Source organism: Salmo salar, chromosome ssa25, assembly GCF_905237065.1.
Source record: "Salmo salar chromosome ssa25, Ssal_v3.1, whole genome shotgun sequence".
NCBI lineage: Eukaryota > Metazoa > Chordata > Actinopteri > Salmoniformes > Salmonidae > Salmo > Salmo salar.
The window spans coordinates 26,479,937-26,498,063 of NC_059466.1; the positions used below are offsets into that span (position 1 = coordinate 26,479,937).

The 18,127-nt window shown below is 44.1% G+C and overlaps 1 protein-coding gene across 26 annotated transcripts in view; it reads right to left on the minus strand.

Moving 5' to 3' along the window:
- ttn.2 (titin, tandem duplicate 2) overlaps window positions 1–18,127 on the minus strand; it is a 181,506-nt gene that overhangs the window by 11,744 nt on the left and 151,635 nt on the right. For all 26 annotated transcript variants that reach the window (XM_014173782.2, XM_045707534.1, XM_045707532.1 and 23 more), the window contains 25 exons: window positions 17,774–18,070; window positions 16,987–17,574; window positions 16,574–16,876; window positions 16,171–16,467; window positions 15,774–16,067; window positions 15,301–15,600; window positions 14,908–15,210; window positions 14,427–14,732; window positions 12,552–14,318; window positions 12,054–12,347; window positions 11,637–11,918; window positions 11,220–11,519; window positions 9,042–11,108; window positions 8,643–8,945; window positions 8,219–8,530; window positions 7,796–8,086; window positions 3,983–4,282; window positions 3,567–3,872; window positions 3,118–3,420; window positions 2,645–2,926; window positions 1,916–2,509; window positions 1,509–1,799; window positions 1,105–1,404; window positions 635–937; window positions 120–422 (listed from right to left, as the gene is read on the minus strand). In XM_014173782.2, the coding sequence (XP_014029257.2) occupies window positions 120–422; window positions 635–937; window positions 1,105–1,404; window positions 1,509–1,799; window positions 1,916–2,509; window positions 2,645–2,926; window positions 3,118–3,420; window positions 3,567–3,872; window positions 3,983–4,282; window positions 7,796–8,086; window positions 8,219–8,530; window positions 8,643–8,945; window positions 9,042–11,108; window positions 11,220–11,519; window positions 11,637–11,918; window positions 12,054–12,347; window positions 12,552–14,318; window positions 14,427–14,732; window positions 14,908–15,210; window positions 15,301–15,600; window positions 15,774–16,067; window positions 16,171–16,467; window positions 16,574–16,876; window positions 16,987–17,574; window positions 17,774–18,070 (11,286 nt within the window). The remainder of the gene's footprint in view (window positions 1–119; window positions 423–634; window positions 938–1,104; window positions 1,405–1,508; window positions 1,800–1,915; window positions 2,510–2,644; window positions 2,927–3,117; window positions 3,421–3,566; window positions 3,873–3,982; window positions 4,283–7,795; window positions 8,087–8,218; window positions 8,531–8,642; window positions 8,946–9,041; window positions 11,109–11,219; window positions 11,520–11,636; window positions 11,919–12,053; window positions 12,348–12,551; window positions 14,319–14,426; window positions 14,733–14,907; window positions 15,211–15,300; window positions 15,601–15,773; window positions 16,068–16,170; window positions 16,468–16,573; window positions 16,877–16,986; window positions 17,575–17,773; window positions 18,071–18,127) is intronic.

Sequence of the window (18,127 nt, forward strand, 5' to 3'; positions counted from 1 at the left end):
GACATTGTTAAGTTAGTTCACATTTGACACAAGCTTCAAAAGCAAAATACAAAATACAGCTCTTCCTGGCATATGCTATACAATATAAAATATGCTATACACATATTTTCAACCCTTACCAAGCATTTCTATAACCTTGACTATTCCTGGGATCTCAACTGGCTCTCCGGGTCCACCAGCGTTGCAGGCCATCACACGGAACCTGTACTCAGCTCCCTGAGGCATGTGTGTCAGAGTGTATTCACAGATCTTTATGGGTGTCGTGTTGCACATGGTCCATTCCACCTGGTCCACCTTCTGCATCTCAATCAGGTAACCAGTGATGACAGAACCACCCTCTTCCTCTGGAGGACTCCAGGCCAGAGACACAGATGTCCTGGTTGTGTCTGTGACCATGGGGAACTGTGGTGCACTAGGAGGCTCTGTTTAGATAAAGACAAATATAATAGTTTTGGTCATACACACAAGTTTGAAAATGGTAGAAACTAAGTTGTAAGGACATTTTGACCCATAAATCATTGAGTTGAATAACACATTACAAAAAAGTTAAACATAGTAATTACATAATTTACTGCTTATTTCAATGTTTCTAATATGGGACACAACAACTAAGGACAGGATTACAGATGCATACCGATGGGATCCATGGCGATAGCTGGTTTAGATGCCATACTGGGTTTGCTCGAGCCTCTGGAGTTCAGGGCGATCACGCGGAACTCATACTCATTGCCTTCGCACAGACCTGATGATCTGTATCTGGTCATGGTGACTGGGTTCTTAACGATGCTCATCCACCTTTCAGATCTGACCTCCTTGCGCTCAATTATATATCCAGACACCTGGGAGCCTCCATCTTCTTCTGGTGGCTGCCATGTGATGGTCATTCCCTCATGAGTCACATCCAGTACATCAGGTCGGTTTGGTGCACTGGGTACGGCTGTGGAGAGATTAGAGATTTCAAATGAGATCAGTTGTAGCCACCATCATCCCTTTCCTTTAACTTCCTCAAAATTAAGTACACTGTTTTGGTGTTTTAATTATAGTGTATAATACATTTTGTCAAAAGATGAAATGTACTGTGTTTTAGGATTTATGATGACTTACTCTTGAGACTCTTGCATTCAACAACTTCAGACTGCAAGAATCCCCCAATGCCGAAGCGGTTTGTTGCAGCCACACGGAACACGTACTCAGTTCCCTCAGACAATCTGGTGAACTTGAATGTGGGTCTTGTGACAGATTCGGACACTGGTAGCCATCCGGGGCGGTGAGCGTCACGCTGCTCAACAACATAGCCACTAACGTTGGCGCCGCCATCCTTTTCTGGTGGCTCCCAGCTGACCGTTACAGATGTGGCATCAACGGCATCAACTGTGATCGGTCCAATAGGTATTCCAGGTTTATCTAGACAGAAATAAGCAGACGGTTGTATTTAGAATATTCCAATACAAAAACATAAGAACACACAAACACAAGTATGGACGCTTACCAAGAACACACACACTTACCAAGAATGATAATTTTAAGTATCTCTGTCGCAGTTCCTACATAATTCTTTACTTGAAGAGTGTAGCTACCAGTGTCATCAATGGTTGTCTCACGGACAGTCAGTTTGGCGTATTTTCCATTAGACTCAATCTTAACCCGGTCAAGACTATCCTTCATTTTAGCACCATTGAAGGACCAGGTGCAAACTGGAGCAGGTCTGGCCTTTATAGGAATATTGAGGTCGATTGGTTTGCCGGCTGGCACATGGACAACCTTCTGTGGAATGCCGGTCAGATCAATATAGGGCGCCACTGTAAAAGGAAATATTTTTGGGGAAAATTAGACCATCTGAAGATGTATCAAACCTTTCATATTTTAAATAGATTAACTGCCATGTGTGTAGCATAAGAATCAGAATATAACATACATAGTTGTTCCTGAATGACCACAGGTCCTGTAATCTCCCTAGGCTCGCTAACTCCTCTGCTGTTGGTAGCTCTGATTCTGAAGAGATAAGTCTCCTTCTCTGTCAGACCAGTGACGGTATGCTGGGACATGGACTGTTTAACGGTGGCCACTGCACTCCATCTGTCTGATCCAACGATGTTAGCTTCAATAACATAGCCCGTCAGTCTGCTTCCACCATCATGAAGAGGTTTCTCCCAGTTAAGTATGGCGGAGGACTTTCCAATATCCACAATGTGCAGATCCTGAGGAAGGCTGGGTACTTCACAGACCAACACTGATTCAGGGGTTTCACATGGTTCTCCAACACCATATATGTTCTCTGGTAACACTCTGAAGAAGTAGTGTACTGATTCCTCCAGGCCAGTAATTCTGAACAAGGTCTTCCTGCATTCTGTTGTAACTGTTTTGTAGGATTTCATTGAAGCTTCACGTTTCTCAATGATGTAGTTGTTCACAGGGGCTCCGCCGTCAATAGTTGGTACGTCCCATGTGATGACGACAGACTCCTTTGTGTAGTCTTTGACTCTAACTGAACCAGGTGGTCCAGGAGTGTCTGGAAAATACAGAAAGGATTAACGGACTGTTCACAGCACATGATGATTCACTATTCTATATGTAATTATATCGTTCACAGATAGTTCTTAATCATTTAACCATCTTAAGTATGTCAACGTAACCGCTAACATACCATAAACTTTGACGAGAATGGTTGCTGACTTCTTGCCAGATGGATTTTCAGCCTCAATGGTGTATTTGCCGGCATCGTAACGATGGACCTTCTCAACGATCAGTTGAGTGTAACTATCAGTTGTATCAATGAACCCACGGCTCTGCAGGTCAACGCCAGGTTTCCTCCAGGTCAGTACAGGAGCCGGTCTTCCAGCCACATTGACGAACAGCCTAAGAGTGTTACCAGCTCTCAGACACACAATCTTCTTCAGATCATCAGGAAGCTCAAGATCAGGGATTGCTGTTGTGACAAAAAATTACAGCACGTTTACAACATAATAACAGCACATATACAAACTATAAGTCTAAAAAAAGGGTCTTTGATTCAATGTAGACATTGGTATAAACTGCATTTATACCAGGTTAACCCTTTACATACAAAAATGCTGCCATTGTGAATTATTGACAGTAAAAGAATAAGAACAAACGTACAGAGTTTCTCAACAGGCTCAATTTCCACACTAGGTTCGCTGAATTCCCCAGTGCCATTGCTATTGACTCCTGCGACACGGAAACTGTACTTCTTGTTGCTTTGAAGTCCAGTGGCAACAAACGAATTGGTCTTCAAAGTCTTCTGAGTGGCCCTGTACCACTGCTCGGTTCCTTCCTCAAGCACCTCCACTACGTAGCCAACAACATCAGCGCCACCATCATACATGGGTCTGGTCCATTGCAAGCTAATGCTATGCTTGGTGGAATCTACCACACGTGGAATTGAAGGAGGGGCTGGAGTGTCTGGAAAACACAAAATACAGTATGAGTCATTCAACAGCAGCAGTGTTTCAGTGTTTCAAAAGTCAACCATAAGTCAATGGTAAAACTATAAAGATGGACCTCATATGGTTGCTAAAATCTAAGACTATGACTTTTTGATCACATACATGTTGGCTCTCTACAGTAGGCATACTGAGAGGCTTCACTGGGCTGGCTGTTTCCAGCTGTATTCACAGCTGTAACACGGAACTGGTAGTCACTGCCTTCCAGCAAACCAGAGATCTTCAGGCGGATGTCATAGATGGTAAAGGTCTTATTGACCCTGGTCCATCTGGAACTGCTCTTCTCACGTTTGTCCACCAGGTAATTCTTGATCTCACTTCCACCATCACTTTCAGGTTTCATCCATTCAATGATGACGTGCTCCTTTCCTACAGCCGTGACTTCTGGTGCTCCAGGTTGTGATGGGACAGCTGCAATGATAAAGGAAAATAAAACATGTTTAATAAGGTTTGGGCTTTGAATAAGACAAAAAAATGTATTGCATCTATTAAAATGACATGGCCACTGAATGCATGCTTACTGTATGCGTTTCTGGCGATGACAGGATCGGACTCCAAGGGCACACCAGGTCCGAACTTGTTTACTCCTCTGACACGGAAGACGTACTCGTTGTTCTTGATCAGTTTGGAGCTGACACAGGACAGAGTCTTGCACTCGGTCTCCATGATCACCCAGTTGAGTCTGCTGGTCTCACGTCTATCAACAATGTAATGAGTGACAAGATCTCCACCGTCCTCCAGGGGGATCTTCCAAGACACAGTGCACTTCTCATCTGTCACCCTGGTGATTGTGACCTTTTCCTCAGGAGGCCCTGGTGTATCTGGAATTACAGTGAAACATTAAATGGTGTTATTATAACAGTGGAGGCTCTTCAGAGGAGGAAGGGGAGGACCATCCTCCACAGTGAATTTCATAAAAATGTAATTGTGAAACATGAAAAAAAGTTATCCTTTTTAGATAAAACTATACTATACTAAATATATTCACGTCACCAAATAATTGACTAAAACACACTGTTTTGCAATGAAGGTCTACAGTAGCCTCAACAGCACTCGGTATGGTAGCACCATGGTATAGCCGGAGGACAGCTAGTTTCCGTCCTCCTCTGGGTACATTGACTTAGGAGGCTCATGGTTCTCACCCCCTTCTGTAGACTTACACAGTAATTATGACAACTCCCGGAGGACGTCCTCTAACCTATCAGAGCTCTCGCAGCAAGAACTGACGTGATTCATCCAATCAAAGGATCAGAGAATGAACCTAGTACTGAAAGCATAAGCTACAGCTAGCTAGCACTGCAGTGCATAAAATGTGGTGAGTAGTTGACTCAAAGAGAGAGAAAGACAATAGTTTAACAGTTTTGAACACAACAATTTCTTCAAAAATGAAGGAGAAGCAAGAGAGAGAGAAAGAGAGAGAGCTAGCTGTGCCACTAGACATTCTGGGTTCGAGTCCAGGCTCTGTCGCAGCCGGCCGCGACCGGGAGACTCATGGGGCGGCGCACAATTGGCCCAGCGTCGTCCTGTTTAGGGGAGGGTTTGGCCGGCAGTGATGTCCTTGTCCCATCGCGCACTAGTGACTCCTGTGGCAGGCCGGGCGCAGTGCACGCTGACACAGTCGCAAGGTGTACAGTATTTCTTCCGACACATTGGTGCGGCTGGCTTCCGGCTTAAGTGGGCATTGTGTCAAGAAGCAGTGCGGCTTGGTTGGGTTGTGTTTCGGAGGACGCACGGCTCTCGACCTTCGCCTCTCCCGAGTCCGTACGGGGGTTGCAGCGATGAGACAAGACTGTAACTACCAATTGGATACCCCAAAATTGTGGAGAAAAAGAGAATACAAAAAAAAGAAAGAGAGAGCTATGTGTATATATATATATTTATTTTTTCACTTTCATTTACTTAGCTAGCGAATGTTCTCTCTGCTACCGCACGGCAAGCGGTACCGGAGCGCCAAGTCTAGGTCCGAGAGGCTTCTAAACAGCTTCTACCCCCAAGCCAAAAGACTCCTGAGTATCTAATCAAATGGTTACCCAGACTATTCGCATTGCTCCCCCTCCACTTTACACCGCTGCTACTCTCTGTTGTTATCTATGCATAGTCACTTTAATAACTCTACCTACATGTACATATTACCTCAACTAACCAGTGCCAGAGTGCGTAGATGCAAGAAGGAATTATAGCTAAACTATCAAAGTGATCATGTATGTGGCTGCTATGAAAGTTAACTGTGTTTGCGTGTGATCAGGGGTGTAGTCATTTAGCCGATTCTTAAATGGGAGCAAACAGAACAAAATGGGGATAAACATGCAGTGAGGGAAAAAAGTATTTGATCCCCTGCTGATTTTGTACATTTGCCCACTGACAAAGAAATGATCAGTCTATAATTTTAATGGTAGGTTTATTTGAACAGTGAGAAACAGAATAACAACAAAAAAATCCAGAAAAACGCATGTCAAAAATGTTATAAATTGATTTGCATTTTAATGAGGGAAATAAGTATTTGACCCCATCTCAATCAGAAAGATTTCTGGCTCCCAGGTGTCTTTTATACAGGTAACGAGCTGAGATTAGGAGCACACTCTTAAAGGGAGTGCTCCTAATCTCAGCTTGTTACATGTATAAAAGACACCTGTCCACAGAAGCAATCAATCAATCAGATTCCAAACTCTCCACCAAGACCAAAGAGCTCTCCAAGGATGTCAGGGACAAGATTGTAGACCTACACACGGCTGGAATGGGCTACAAGACCATCGCCAAGCAGCTTGGTGAGAAGGTGACAACAGTTGGTGCGATTATTTGCAAATGGAAGAAACACAAAAGAACTGTCAATCTCCATCGGCCTGGGGCTCCATGCAAGATCGCACCTCATGGAGTTGCAATGATCATGAGAACGGTGAGGAATCAGCCCAGAACTACACGGGAGGATCTTGTCAATGATCTCAAGGCAGCTGGGACCATAGTCACCAAGAAAACAATTGGTAACACACTACGCCGTGAAGGACTGAAATCCTGCAGCGCCCGCAAGGTCCCCCTGCTCAAGAAAGCACATATACATGCCCGTCTGATATTTGCCAATGAACATCTGAATGATTCAAATGACAACTGGGTGAAAGTGTTGTGGTCAGATGAGACCAAAATGGAGCTCTTTGGCATCAACTCAACTCGCCGTGTTTGGACGAGGAGGAATGCTGCCTATGACCCCAAGAACACCATCCCCACCGTCAAACATGGAGGTGGAAACATTATGCTTTGGGGGTGTTTTTCTCCTAAGGGGACAGGACAACTTCACCGCATCAAAGGGACGATGGACGGGGCCATGTACCGTCAAATCTTGGGTGAGAACCTCCTTCCCTCAGCCAGGGCATTGAAAATGGGTCGTGGATGGGTATTCCAGCATGACAATGACCCAAAACACACGGCCAAGGCAACAAAGGAGTGGCTCAAGAAGAAGCACATTAAGGTCCTGGAGTGGCCTATCCAGTCTCCAGACCTTAATCACATAGAAAATCTGTGGAGGGAGCTGAAGGTTCGAGTTGCCAAATGTCAGCCTTGAAACCTTAATGACTTGGAGAAGATCTGCAAAGAGGAGTGGGACAAAATCCCTCCTGAGATGTGTGCAAACCTGGTGGCCAACTACAAGAAACGTCTGACCTCTGTGATTGCCAACAAGGGTTTTGCCACCAAGTACTAAGTCATGTTTTGCAGAGGGGTCAAATACTTATTTGCCTCATTAAAATGCAAATAAATTTATACCATTTTTGACATGCGTTTTTCTGGATTTCTTTGTTGTTATTCTGTCTCTCACTGTTCAAATAAACCTACCATTAAAATTATAGACTGATCATTTCTTTGTCAGTGGGCAAACGTACAAAATCAGCAGGGGATCAAATACTTTTTCCCTCACTGTACCTGAACTCTCGTTTGCAACTATTGGACTAATGATTACACCCTAGTTCAGCTAGATGCAGGGAAGAGTGTTCAAGGCAGTATTGAATGTGTCACTGTCTGTCACCTTGATTACTCAAATTTCTCTCAACCTGTGCACCTATGTTGTAAACTTCCATTCATAGGCTACGTTGTAGCAATCTCATGATGGGTATAGGGAAAATGAGCTAGGTGAATGGAATATGAATGAGAGTCATCCAACATGCTGTAATAGAAATACAGTAAGACCATGCTCATTAAAAAAAATCATTGTCCTCCCTCATCTTAAACGGCACCAACCACCACTGTATTATAGTAATAGTCAGTGTGAAAATACATTTACTTGAAAACTATTTTGTTTCCATGTCATTGCAAGTGTATATGTCTTTGTATCTACTTCATGTTCTTACCGAGTACTTTAACGTTGACAGACGCTGTCTTGGTTCCACTGGCGTTCTTCACGGTCAGAACGTATCTTCCTGTGTCGTTTCTGTTGCAGGACTTGATGATGGCCATGGCTCTTGAACTGGTGTATGTCAGGGAGTATTTCTCTCCCAGCTCCAGCACCTTGTCACCCTTGGCCCACCATACTATGGGTTCGGGTTTACCACCAATTACACCATCAAGGACCAGGTCTGATCCAGCCCGGATAGTGACATGCTCTCCAACAAGAGAGCTGTCAAGTTCAGCCTTGGGAGGAGCTATAAGACAAAAATAAAATATAAATTATTAAATAATACATATATATTAATATATAAATATGTTTATATATATATACATATGCATAAACTTGATAGTAACGTAACAAACAGTATCTAACAGTAGTATCTTACTGTATTCGTCCTTGCAGGTGATCGGTCCTGTTGTTTCAGATGGTGCACTGTGAACTCCGGCTCCATTTTTGGCAATGACACGGAATTCAAAGATTTCTGCTTCACCCAGTCCTCCAACTGTGAAGTGAGTCTCTGTGATGGTGGTGTAGTTACATTTCAACCAGCGGGCATTATCCCACTCATCATCACTCCATGGCTTGCGCTCAACGATGTATCCGACAATCTTGCTGCCACCATCATTGAATGGTATACCCCATGCAATAGTTACTGAGGACCTTGTGACATCAGTCACCTCAGGTTTACCAGGAGGATCTACATGGAGACAAAATGAGAATGTACAATCAGTGCAAAGGTCAACGGTCAACATGGAACATTCCAGAGAGTCCAAATATTTCGAAAAATGTCCTTTGAATGTTGCACTTACCGACTGGGTTCAAAGCCACTACTGGTCTTGAGGCCTCACTGGCTTTGCTGAGACCAGAAATATTCATAGCATAAACTCTGAACTGGTACTCCAGGCCTTCAATGAGACTAGAGACTTTGTATTGGGTATCCAGGCATGGAAGCTTGTTCTCCCTGACCCAAAGAATGGTGTTTCTCTCCTTCTTCTCTATCCAGTATCCAGTCACCTTACTGCCGCCATCAGCGTATGGCAGATCCCACTTGATGCCAATAGCCGTAGCAGATACTGACACCATATCTGGGCGAGTTGGTGGACTTGGTGGAACTGATATTGAGAATAAGACGAAACAATTCATTATTAGTGTCTTCACATTTTCAAACCATTAAAGCAAATGTAAATTGATTTTACACATGAACTTACCAAATGGATGCTCAATGACAACAGCTGAAGACTCAATGGACTTGCTCACGCCATACTTGCTCTCAGCAGAGACACGGAAGGTGTACTCCATGTATTTGGTCAGATGGCTTACTTTGATCGTGGTGCGTTTACAACTTGAGTTCACCACTTGCCAGGATGTAGATCCAGATTCACGTTTCTCAACAATGTAGTTGTCGATATCTGTTCCACCGTCATCCTCTGGTGCTGTCCAAGCCAATGAGCAGCCCTCTGATGACACTTCAGAGATTTCAATGGGTCCTACTGGTGGAGTGGGTCTTCCAACAACGTTGACAGTAACAGCAAATGTCTTCAGTCCGGCGGCATTGTCCAGAGTGAGGTAATATTTTCCACTATCTCCTCTCTTGCTGTCTTTTACCACCAGGGTGGTCCTTTCTGTAGTAGTCTTGATGATCACTCTATCAGTCTCTTTTAGCTTCATCTCCTCCAGTTTCCAGGTGGCCTTTGGAGCTGGTCTGCCACTGATGGGGATATCAATGGTGAATGCATTGTGAGTCTTGCATGTGATGAGCTGGTTATTTATGCCACTGAGATCTGCTGTGGGCTCAATCTTGGGCTCCTTGATGACAACGGATGCTAAGGCATCTCTTGGGACACTGATACCAGCCTCATTGATAGCCTTGATGCGGAAGTCATATTCTGTGTTCTCAATCAAGCCGTCAATGACTAACTTTAGGTGTTTGGTTTGACCGACAACAATCCAGCGATCAGAGCCCTTTGCTTTGGCCTCAGCAATGTAACCTGTGATGCGGCTGCCACCGTCATGTTCAGGTTTCAGCCAGGCCAAGATAGCAGTGGAATTAGTAGTGTCAATGACGTCAAGACTCTTGGGTGGAGCAGGGACCTCAGTTGCAGTAATCGGCTCAGTCATCTCACAGGGTTCTCCCCTGCCATACGTATTTTCAGCGATGACTCTGAACAGGTAAGGTACACCTATTTCAAGGTTGGTCATTCTGATCATTTGGCGTGAGGATTTTTCGCTGACTGACTTCCAGCTGAGACGACTAGCCTCACGCTTTTCTACGATGTAGTGCTGAATACGGGCTCCGCCGTCGTTGGCTGGAGCGTCCCACAGCATTGTCAGAGCTCCCCTGGTCACATCCTTGAAGCTGATAGCTCCTGGAGGTCCAGGTGTATCAAGCACCTTCACGGTCAATGTGATAGATTTGCGGCCTCCGTTGTTCTCAAGCAACAAGGTGTATTTTCCAGAGTCAAATCTGGTACAGCTCTCAATGGTCAAGGTACTGTATGTGTCAGTTGTGTTGACATCTGCCATAACACCAAGTTCTCCACCTGTCTTGGTCCATGTAGCCAGCGGAGCTGGTTTACCACAGAAGGCAATATGAAGAGTGACGGTGGCCCCGTTCTTCACAACGTGTGTCTGTTTGAAGTCTGCATCAAGGGTGATTTCTGGTGATGTCAGTCTATCAACAGCTTGCACTGGATTAGGAACTGCACATGCTTCTCCTTTTCCAGACCCATTCACTGCACGCACACGGAACCTATATTCCTCACCAGCCGTTAAACCTTTAGCGGTGTATGTTGTGTTGATGCAAGTTGCTCTATTGACTTGGTGCCATTCATTAAGGCTTGCCTTGCACATCTCAATGACGTAGCCAATGATCTCCATACCACCGTCAAACACAGGCTTGATCCATTCCAGGGTGACAGACGACTTTGTGGAGTCGGTGACCTTCACCAGAGAAGGTGCACTTGGTGCGCTTGTAGGCTCTCTGCACTTGAAAAGTCTTGATGTGCTGCTTGCTGGTCCGATTCCGGCACCGTTTTCAGCCATGACACGGAATTCATATTCATTACCTTCGTTCAGGTGTGTCACTCTGTGTCTGAGCTCAGTGATTGGCCTCTTGGATGAAACCTTCACCCATTGCAAGCTCTTCTTCTCACGTCTCTCCAGGATGTAGTGCTTGATCTCATTTCCACCATCTGATCTGGGTCTTGTCCAGCCTATTGTGATGGTGTCTCCAGTCACATTTGTGGCGTCTGGTGTTCCTGGGGCTTCTGGAACGGCTGTGAAACAAAACATTTGTTTGTTTTAGTTAAACATAATAATTGAAGTTAATAACAAATAATTATATGTGTCAGTCATCTCTTTAGATCTTGTTGTTTGATGGAACTTACTGAATTGCATCTGTGCAATGAATGGATCAGAGTCGAGAGGACGTCCAACTCCAAACTTATTGACAGCAGAGATACGGAACTGGTACTCGTTGCCCTTGATCAGCTTGGTGGCGTTGAATGAACAAGCTTCACACTTGCTTGTCATCATTGCCCAGGAGATCCTAGATGTTTCTCTCTTTTCCACTGTATAACAGAGGATTGCAGCACATCCATCGTTCTCTGGGGGGTTCCACCAGACAGTTGCCTTTTCTGCAGTGATACCAGTGAAACGCACTGGTCCCTCAGGTGGTCCAGGGGTATCTAAAGAAAGCAGACATTGTTAATGGTAAGCATGAATCCACCCACTTGTTGTTAAATCATCTGCATCACAATTTGAGAGAAAATAAATAATGTAACTCTATTTATCTATAAACCAACCTGAGACTCTGATGTTGATACTCTCTGTCTTTGTTCCAGAGCTGTTCTTGGCTTCCACCATGTACACTCCGCGATGGTTGCGATCAGCATCTCTGATGAACAGGTGGCTGGAGCCGATGTTAGTGGTAATATCAATCAACATCATCTTGTCAATCTCTTTACCGTCCTTGTACCATATGACCTGAGGCACTGGTCGACCCGTGATACTACAGTTTAGTTTGATGTTTTCGCCAGCCTTGTACACAAGAGCAGTGTCGGCTCTGAACTCAATGTCGGGAGAAACTAAACAGAGAGAGACACAAAAACATGACATTAATGATAAATGTAATCACATAGAGACAAAGTTAGATAGCCAGACAAAATAAACAGGTTAAATAATGTACAGTATAATGTATATTTAATATAATGTATAATTACCACTTTCATCTTTGGTCATGACATAGCCCGATGACTGTGAGGGTGGACTGACTGTACCGACAGCATTTCTGGCAATCACTCTGAATTCATAGCGATCACCAGCAGAAAGTCCGGTGATGGTGAATTGCAAATCACTTATGTCGGTGAAGTTGCATCTCAACCATTTGCCTCTACCTTGACGTCTCTCCACACTGTATGCCACAATCTTAAATCCTCCATCTTTCTTGGGTATATCCCATTTGAGAGTGACAGTATCTCTTGTGACATCAATGACGTTAGGCGTACCAGGTGGATCTAGGGGGGAAAGGTCAGGTTGCTGAAGTAGTGTATGTTCATAAAGTATGTATGTTCATGATAGCAGACTGTTCATTGAGGAAAAAACAACAAGGTAACACTTTATTGTAGTCCCCGTTATGTATGCATTCATAAAGCCGTTATAACAGCTACACAAGACATTATAACATCTGTCATAGACAGTCATAAATATTTTGTACTCACCAACTGGGGAGATTGCGAGGGCATGTTTGCTCTGTTCACTGACGGGACTCAGGCCAGCATTATTCTCTGCATAGACTCTGAAGGAATACTCCAGTCCTTCAATCAACTGAATGATTCTGTAGTCACGGGCAGAGATGATGCTGGAATTTACTTTAGTCCACAGCAGGCTGTTTCTGTCCTTCTTCTCAACATGGTAGCCGGTGATTGGTGAGCCGCCATCAAAGCTGGGTGCTTCCCATTGGATAGTCATGCCGTCACTGGTAACGTTGTATGTGACTGGTTTTCCTGGTGCACCTGGTGGCATGTACTGGTGTTGGGCGATCACGTCTGATGAATTCAAAGGATCGCTCACTCCGTATTTGTTCTCTGCACGTACTCTAAACTGGTACTCTGTGCCCTTGACCAGGTTGGGTATCTTGAACGTTGTCCTCACCACACTGGAGCAAACCATCTTCCAATTAGCCTGGGCCGTCTCTCGTTTCTCCACACTGTAGCAAGTGATGTCTCCACCTCCATTGTCCTGTGGTTCATCCCAAGATATAATGATGCCCTGTGCTTTGACCTCATCAAATCGGACCGGTCCAACTGGCACAGAGGGGGGTCCGAGAGTGATCACATTGACGTCAAAGAAGTTCTTGATAAGCTTGTTGTTCAGAACCAATGTGTATAGGCCTGCATTCTCTTTCTTTGCGCTTCTGACTGTTATAGACACTTTGTTGTCTGTTTCACGGAAGCGAATCTGTTCACTTTCTTTCAAAGGAATGTTTTCCTTCATCCATCCAACAGATGGCTTTGGTTTACCCTTAAATGGCATCTCAATATGGATGTTTTGACCGACACGAACAAAGAGTTCGCCATTTGGATAATCTATCATGTTGGCCTCAGGTGGAATAATGAACTCCTTTACTGTTATGGGCCCAATCTGAGAGAAGTCACTGATGCCCTTCTCATTCTTAGAAAACACTCTAAAGTTCACAACAGAATTTTCCTTCTGGTTTTTAACTTCACATGTGCAACGCTTGCATGTTGTAGCAACAGTCCAGGTTTCTTCCTCTTTAGTTTTCGTCTCAATGACATAGTCTGAAATGTGGCTACCTCCATCATGGTCAGGCTTGGTCCAGTGAAGAGTCACTGATGTATTAGTAGCGTCTGTCATGACCAGCTCTTTGACTGGTCCGGGGGTCTCAGTGGCCCTGACTGGCTCTGCAGTCTCACATGTATCACCAGTACCATGCTCATTCTCAGCAGACACTCTGAAGAAGTAGGCAATTTCATCTGACAGACCGTCGATCTTGTATGATGTGTTGGGGCACTCTGATGACACGACTGTATACGCTCTGTTGTTAGCGTCTTTCTTCTCCACAATGTAGTTGGTGATTGGGGAACCACCATCGATCAGAGGAGCTTCCCAGCTCAGGGTCAACTTGCCTCTGGTGACATTCTTGATGATCAGTTTTTGGCAAGTGGATGGGGTGTCAAGAACCTTGACAGACACAGTGATGAACTTGGACTCGCCAACACCGTTCTCAATCTCCAGGTAGTATTTGCCGCAGTCGTCACGGGTGACCTTTGGAATGACAAGAACTGTTGTACGTTCTGTGCTGGTGATAGTGTATCTTGCATCGCTGGCCATGTTCTTGTCATGTCTTCTCCATGTGCAGTTTGGTGCAGGTCTGCCCTTCAGTGGAATAAACACCTCAATATCCCTTCCTGCCTTGGCGGTGTATTGAGTCGTCATGGGAACATCCAAATCAAGATCAGCCTCCTCTGTTAGACGGATAGGAAAGATAGAAAAATAGGTAAGAGATTTGGTACTAGTGCAATAAGTACAATGTTAACATATTAATAGAATGTTGTGAATATTTGAAGACGAACCAAGAATATCCTTGGATTGAACAGGCTGGTACATCTCGATTGGTTGACTGGGTCCCAGACAGTTGACAGCAGATACACGGAAGAAGTAATAGGTTCCTGGTTTCAGGTGATTCACAACATACTCTGTTGTCCTCACTTCTCCGTTGTGGCTGATGACAGCCCATTCCCTTTCTTCAGAGGTCATCTGCTCAACGATGTAGCTGGTGATCTCGCTGCCACCATCATACACTGGCGCCACCCAGCCTAGGGTGATGGATGTTTTGGTGGAGTCGACCACTCTGAGTTTGGTTGGTTCACCTGGTGGGTCTAAAATTAAGAAAAAAAGACATTGTCAAATGTAAGAGAAATGTAATGAACAAGTAGTAGAGGAAACATGAAACATGCTATGTTCTGACTGTAAGTTGCTGTGGATAAGAGTGTCTGCCAAATAACCCAAATGTAAATGTTATGTTCCAGGATGGCAATGAGGAGAATAACATACCAACTGCATCAGCAGCTTTGAAGAGGTCAGACTCTTCGGAGTATGGACCAGCTCCAGCCTTATTGACAGCACACACACGATATTGATAGTCCTTTCCAGTGAGCAGGTTGCTGACTTTCTGTCTTGTATCACGAATGGTGTTTTTGATAACCTTGAACCAACACAAGCTTGTCTTCTCTCGTTTTTCCAGGTAATATCCATCAATGTCACTTCCGCCATCAATTCCAGGTCTTTCCCATACCACCGTCATTGAGGAGTGTGTGATCATGGTGACTTGAGGCTTGGATGGTTGACTTGGAGGAACTGCAAAAAAAATGTGCATGTTAGATCACATTGGGACCAAAATACAATATGTTCAGGTAGCTGGAAAGATGTTGCTTGTTTTATCCTTACCAAATGCATTCTTTGCTTCTACGGGTTCAGATTCCAGTGGGTCTCCAACTCCATATTTGTTCACACCTCGGACTCTGAAGATGTACTCATTGCCTTTGATCAGTCTTGGGACATTCACAATACATTCCGCCCAATTCTCAGAGATAATGGACCATTGAATTCTGCTGGCCTCCCGTTTCTCCACAATGTAGTGGGTTACCATTGCGCCACCCTCGTCCTCAGGAGGATCCCACATTATGGTGATACTGTTAGCAGTGACCTTCTTGAGCTGAATCTCGCCAGGTGGTGGTCCTGGTTTATCTAATAATGACAAAACATTTGAAGAATACTGTCACTTTGCACATTCATTGTTTTGGTTATTTGGTAATTAGAGATACGTTTGTATTGAGTAACTTTCCATATGATTTTCGATACTGTGCCAACAGTGTAGACATATAGGTACCAAAATAAAAATGATAAGGAGCAATATGTACCAAGAATTTGTACTCTGACGTAGGCATATGCTGAGCCCAAAGAGTTTTTGAGCCTCATCTCATATGTTCCAGAGTTGAGACGTGTGGTATCCCTGATGATAAGAGTGGAACTATCAGCAGCATTCTTCTGTACCAGCTGAGCCTGCGCACCGGACTCAAGTTCCTTTCTGTCCTTGTACCACTCAATTGTCGGTGCTGGTTTGGCAATGATTCCAAATCTAAGCTCGACAGTGGTTCCAGCTTTGTGTTTCACAACCTCGCGATATTCATCAGGAATTTCAATCTCAGGGGCACCTATGATATAACACATAAGATGCATTACATTAACTATTAGTTCAATGGAATGTTCAATGAAATGTTCAATTCCTACTTTTATCATATTTGGAACATAACCCACCATATGTATCCACACAAGTTGCAGGGCCTGCAATGATGGATGGATTGCTAATTGATCCAACTGCATTCTTTGCCATGACTCTGAATTCATAGGTCTCATCCTGAGTAAGTCCTGTCACAGTATAATGTGTGTCAGAAACATTGGTCAAGTTAGCCTTCGTCCATCTGTCCTTCTGGCCCTCTTTCTTCTCAATCAGGTATCCTGTGATCTTGCTACCGCCATCATAATTGGGCTTCTGCCATGCGATGCTGATGGAAGTCTTCGTGATGTCAGTGATCCTGACATTGGTTGGAGGCTCTGCAAAAAACAAATGTGAAGGTTCTGATCCGTAGATGATTTGTAAAGTTTAGAGGACACACAGTAGTATTCAATCACGAAAATGACAGTAACCAAGTCGACTTACCGCAAGCATCAATTGCAAGTACTGCGTCTGAGATTTTGCTGAGTGGACTGCATCCAGCTGCGTTTTCTGCTGTAACCCTGAACTCATAGATGAGGCCGGCAGCAATGTCTGACACCTTGTAGTGTGTGGCACGGATAACAGTCTTGTTAACCTTCTGCCAACAGATGCTGTTTCTATCCTTTATTTCAAGGTGGTATCCAAAGACATGGCTTCCTCCATTGGAGGCTGGCTCCTTCCAGGCTACAGTGATGCTCTCTCTGGTTACAGATGTAACCATAGGAGCTGATGGAGCTACAGGGACGGCTAAAATGAAAGAAAATCATATTTTGTATATTACGTATTTTTTAAATATGCAGATGTATATATACAGTACAAACAGAACACATTAATTAATAGAGTGGTATAAAACTCACTGTAGGGCAGATCTACTCTGACGGTTGGAGAGTCAATGTGCTCACTGACACCGTAGCGATTCTCAGCCCTGATTCTGAACTGGTACTCCAGTCCTGTTGTAAGCTTCATGATTTTCATGGTGCATCTTGCGACGGCCGAGGAGACTTCAGTCCAATTGGCGTTGGTTGTTTCACGTTTGAGGATGATGTAATTTGAAATGGTGCTTCCACCATCATAACGAGGAGGACACCACTTCAGACTCACACTGTCCTCTGTCACGTCAGTCATTTCCACAGGACCAACTGGGGCGCTTGGTCTATCCAGGACCACAATGTTAACAAAAGACTTGGTGGTTCCACTTGTGTTGGAGGCACAGATGTCATACCTTCCTGAATCAATTGCAATGCTCTCACGAAGAGTAATGATGAGGTATTCAGGAGTTACTTCAGAGTTGAATCTCATAGTTGACTTCAGTGCAACATTGTCCTTTGAAAGAGAAACCTTTGGCATAGGTCTGCCAGTAAGTGGGATCTCACATTTCAGGTTTGATCCTGCTCTGACATAGACTGTATTGTGGGGGAACTTCTTCATGTTGATCTCAGGAGGTTCTGTTGAAAGAACATGGAGGATTATTAAGGAAAATTAATAATTATGATCTATTTGAAGATATCAAAATGAAACACTCTACATGTAAGAATGTGTTTTTTAACCAGCTTTACACACATAATGTAGTACTATCTTGGATTATGCTCAGCAATTTTGTACCGTCACTAGTTTGTGAAAATAAAATGTAGGGGAAAAACTCACCATGCTGGTCTTTAACTGTTACAGGCAGAATCATGTCTTTAGCATCACTGAATCCAGCGTGGTTTTCAGCACGAACTCTGAAGAAGTATTCAGCATTTTGCGTCAGACCATAGACCACAATGTGGGTGAACTTGGTGACACCAACTTTCACCCATTTATCCTGACCCTTCTCAAGAGCATCGATTTGGTAACTGGTGATTCTGCTACCTCCGTCTTGCTCGGGCTTGCCCCAAGCAAGTGAAACACTTTCCTTGGTGATATCAGTGACTCCAAGTGATGCTGGTGGGCTGGGTTTTTCTAAAATCAAGAAGAAACATGGACATTTTTATAACACCATATAATAAAATAACATGT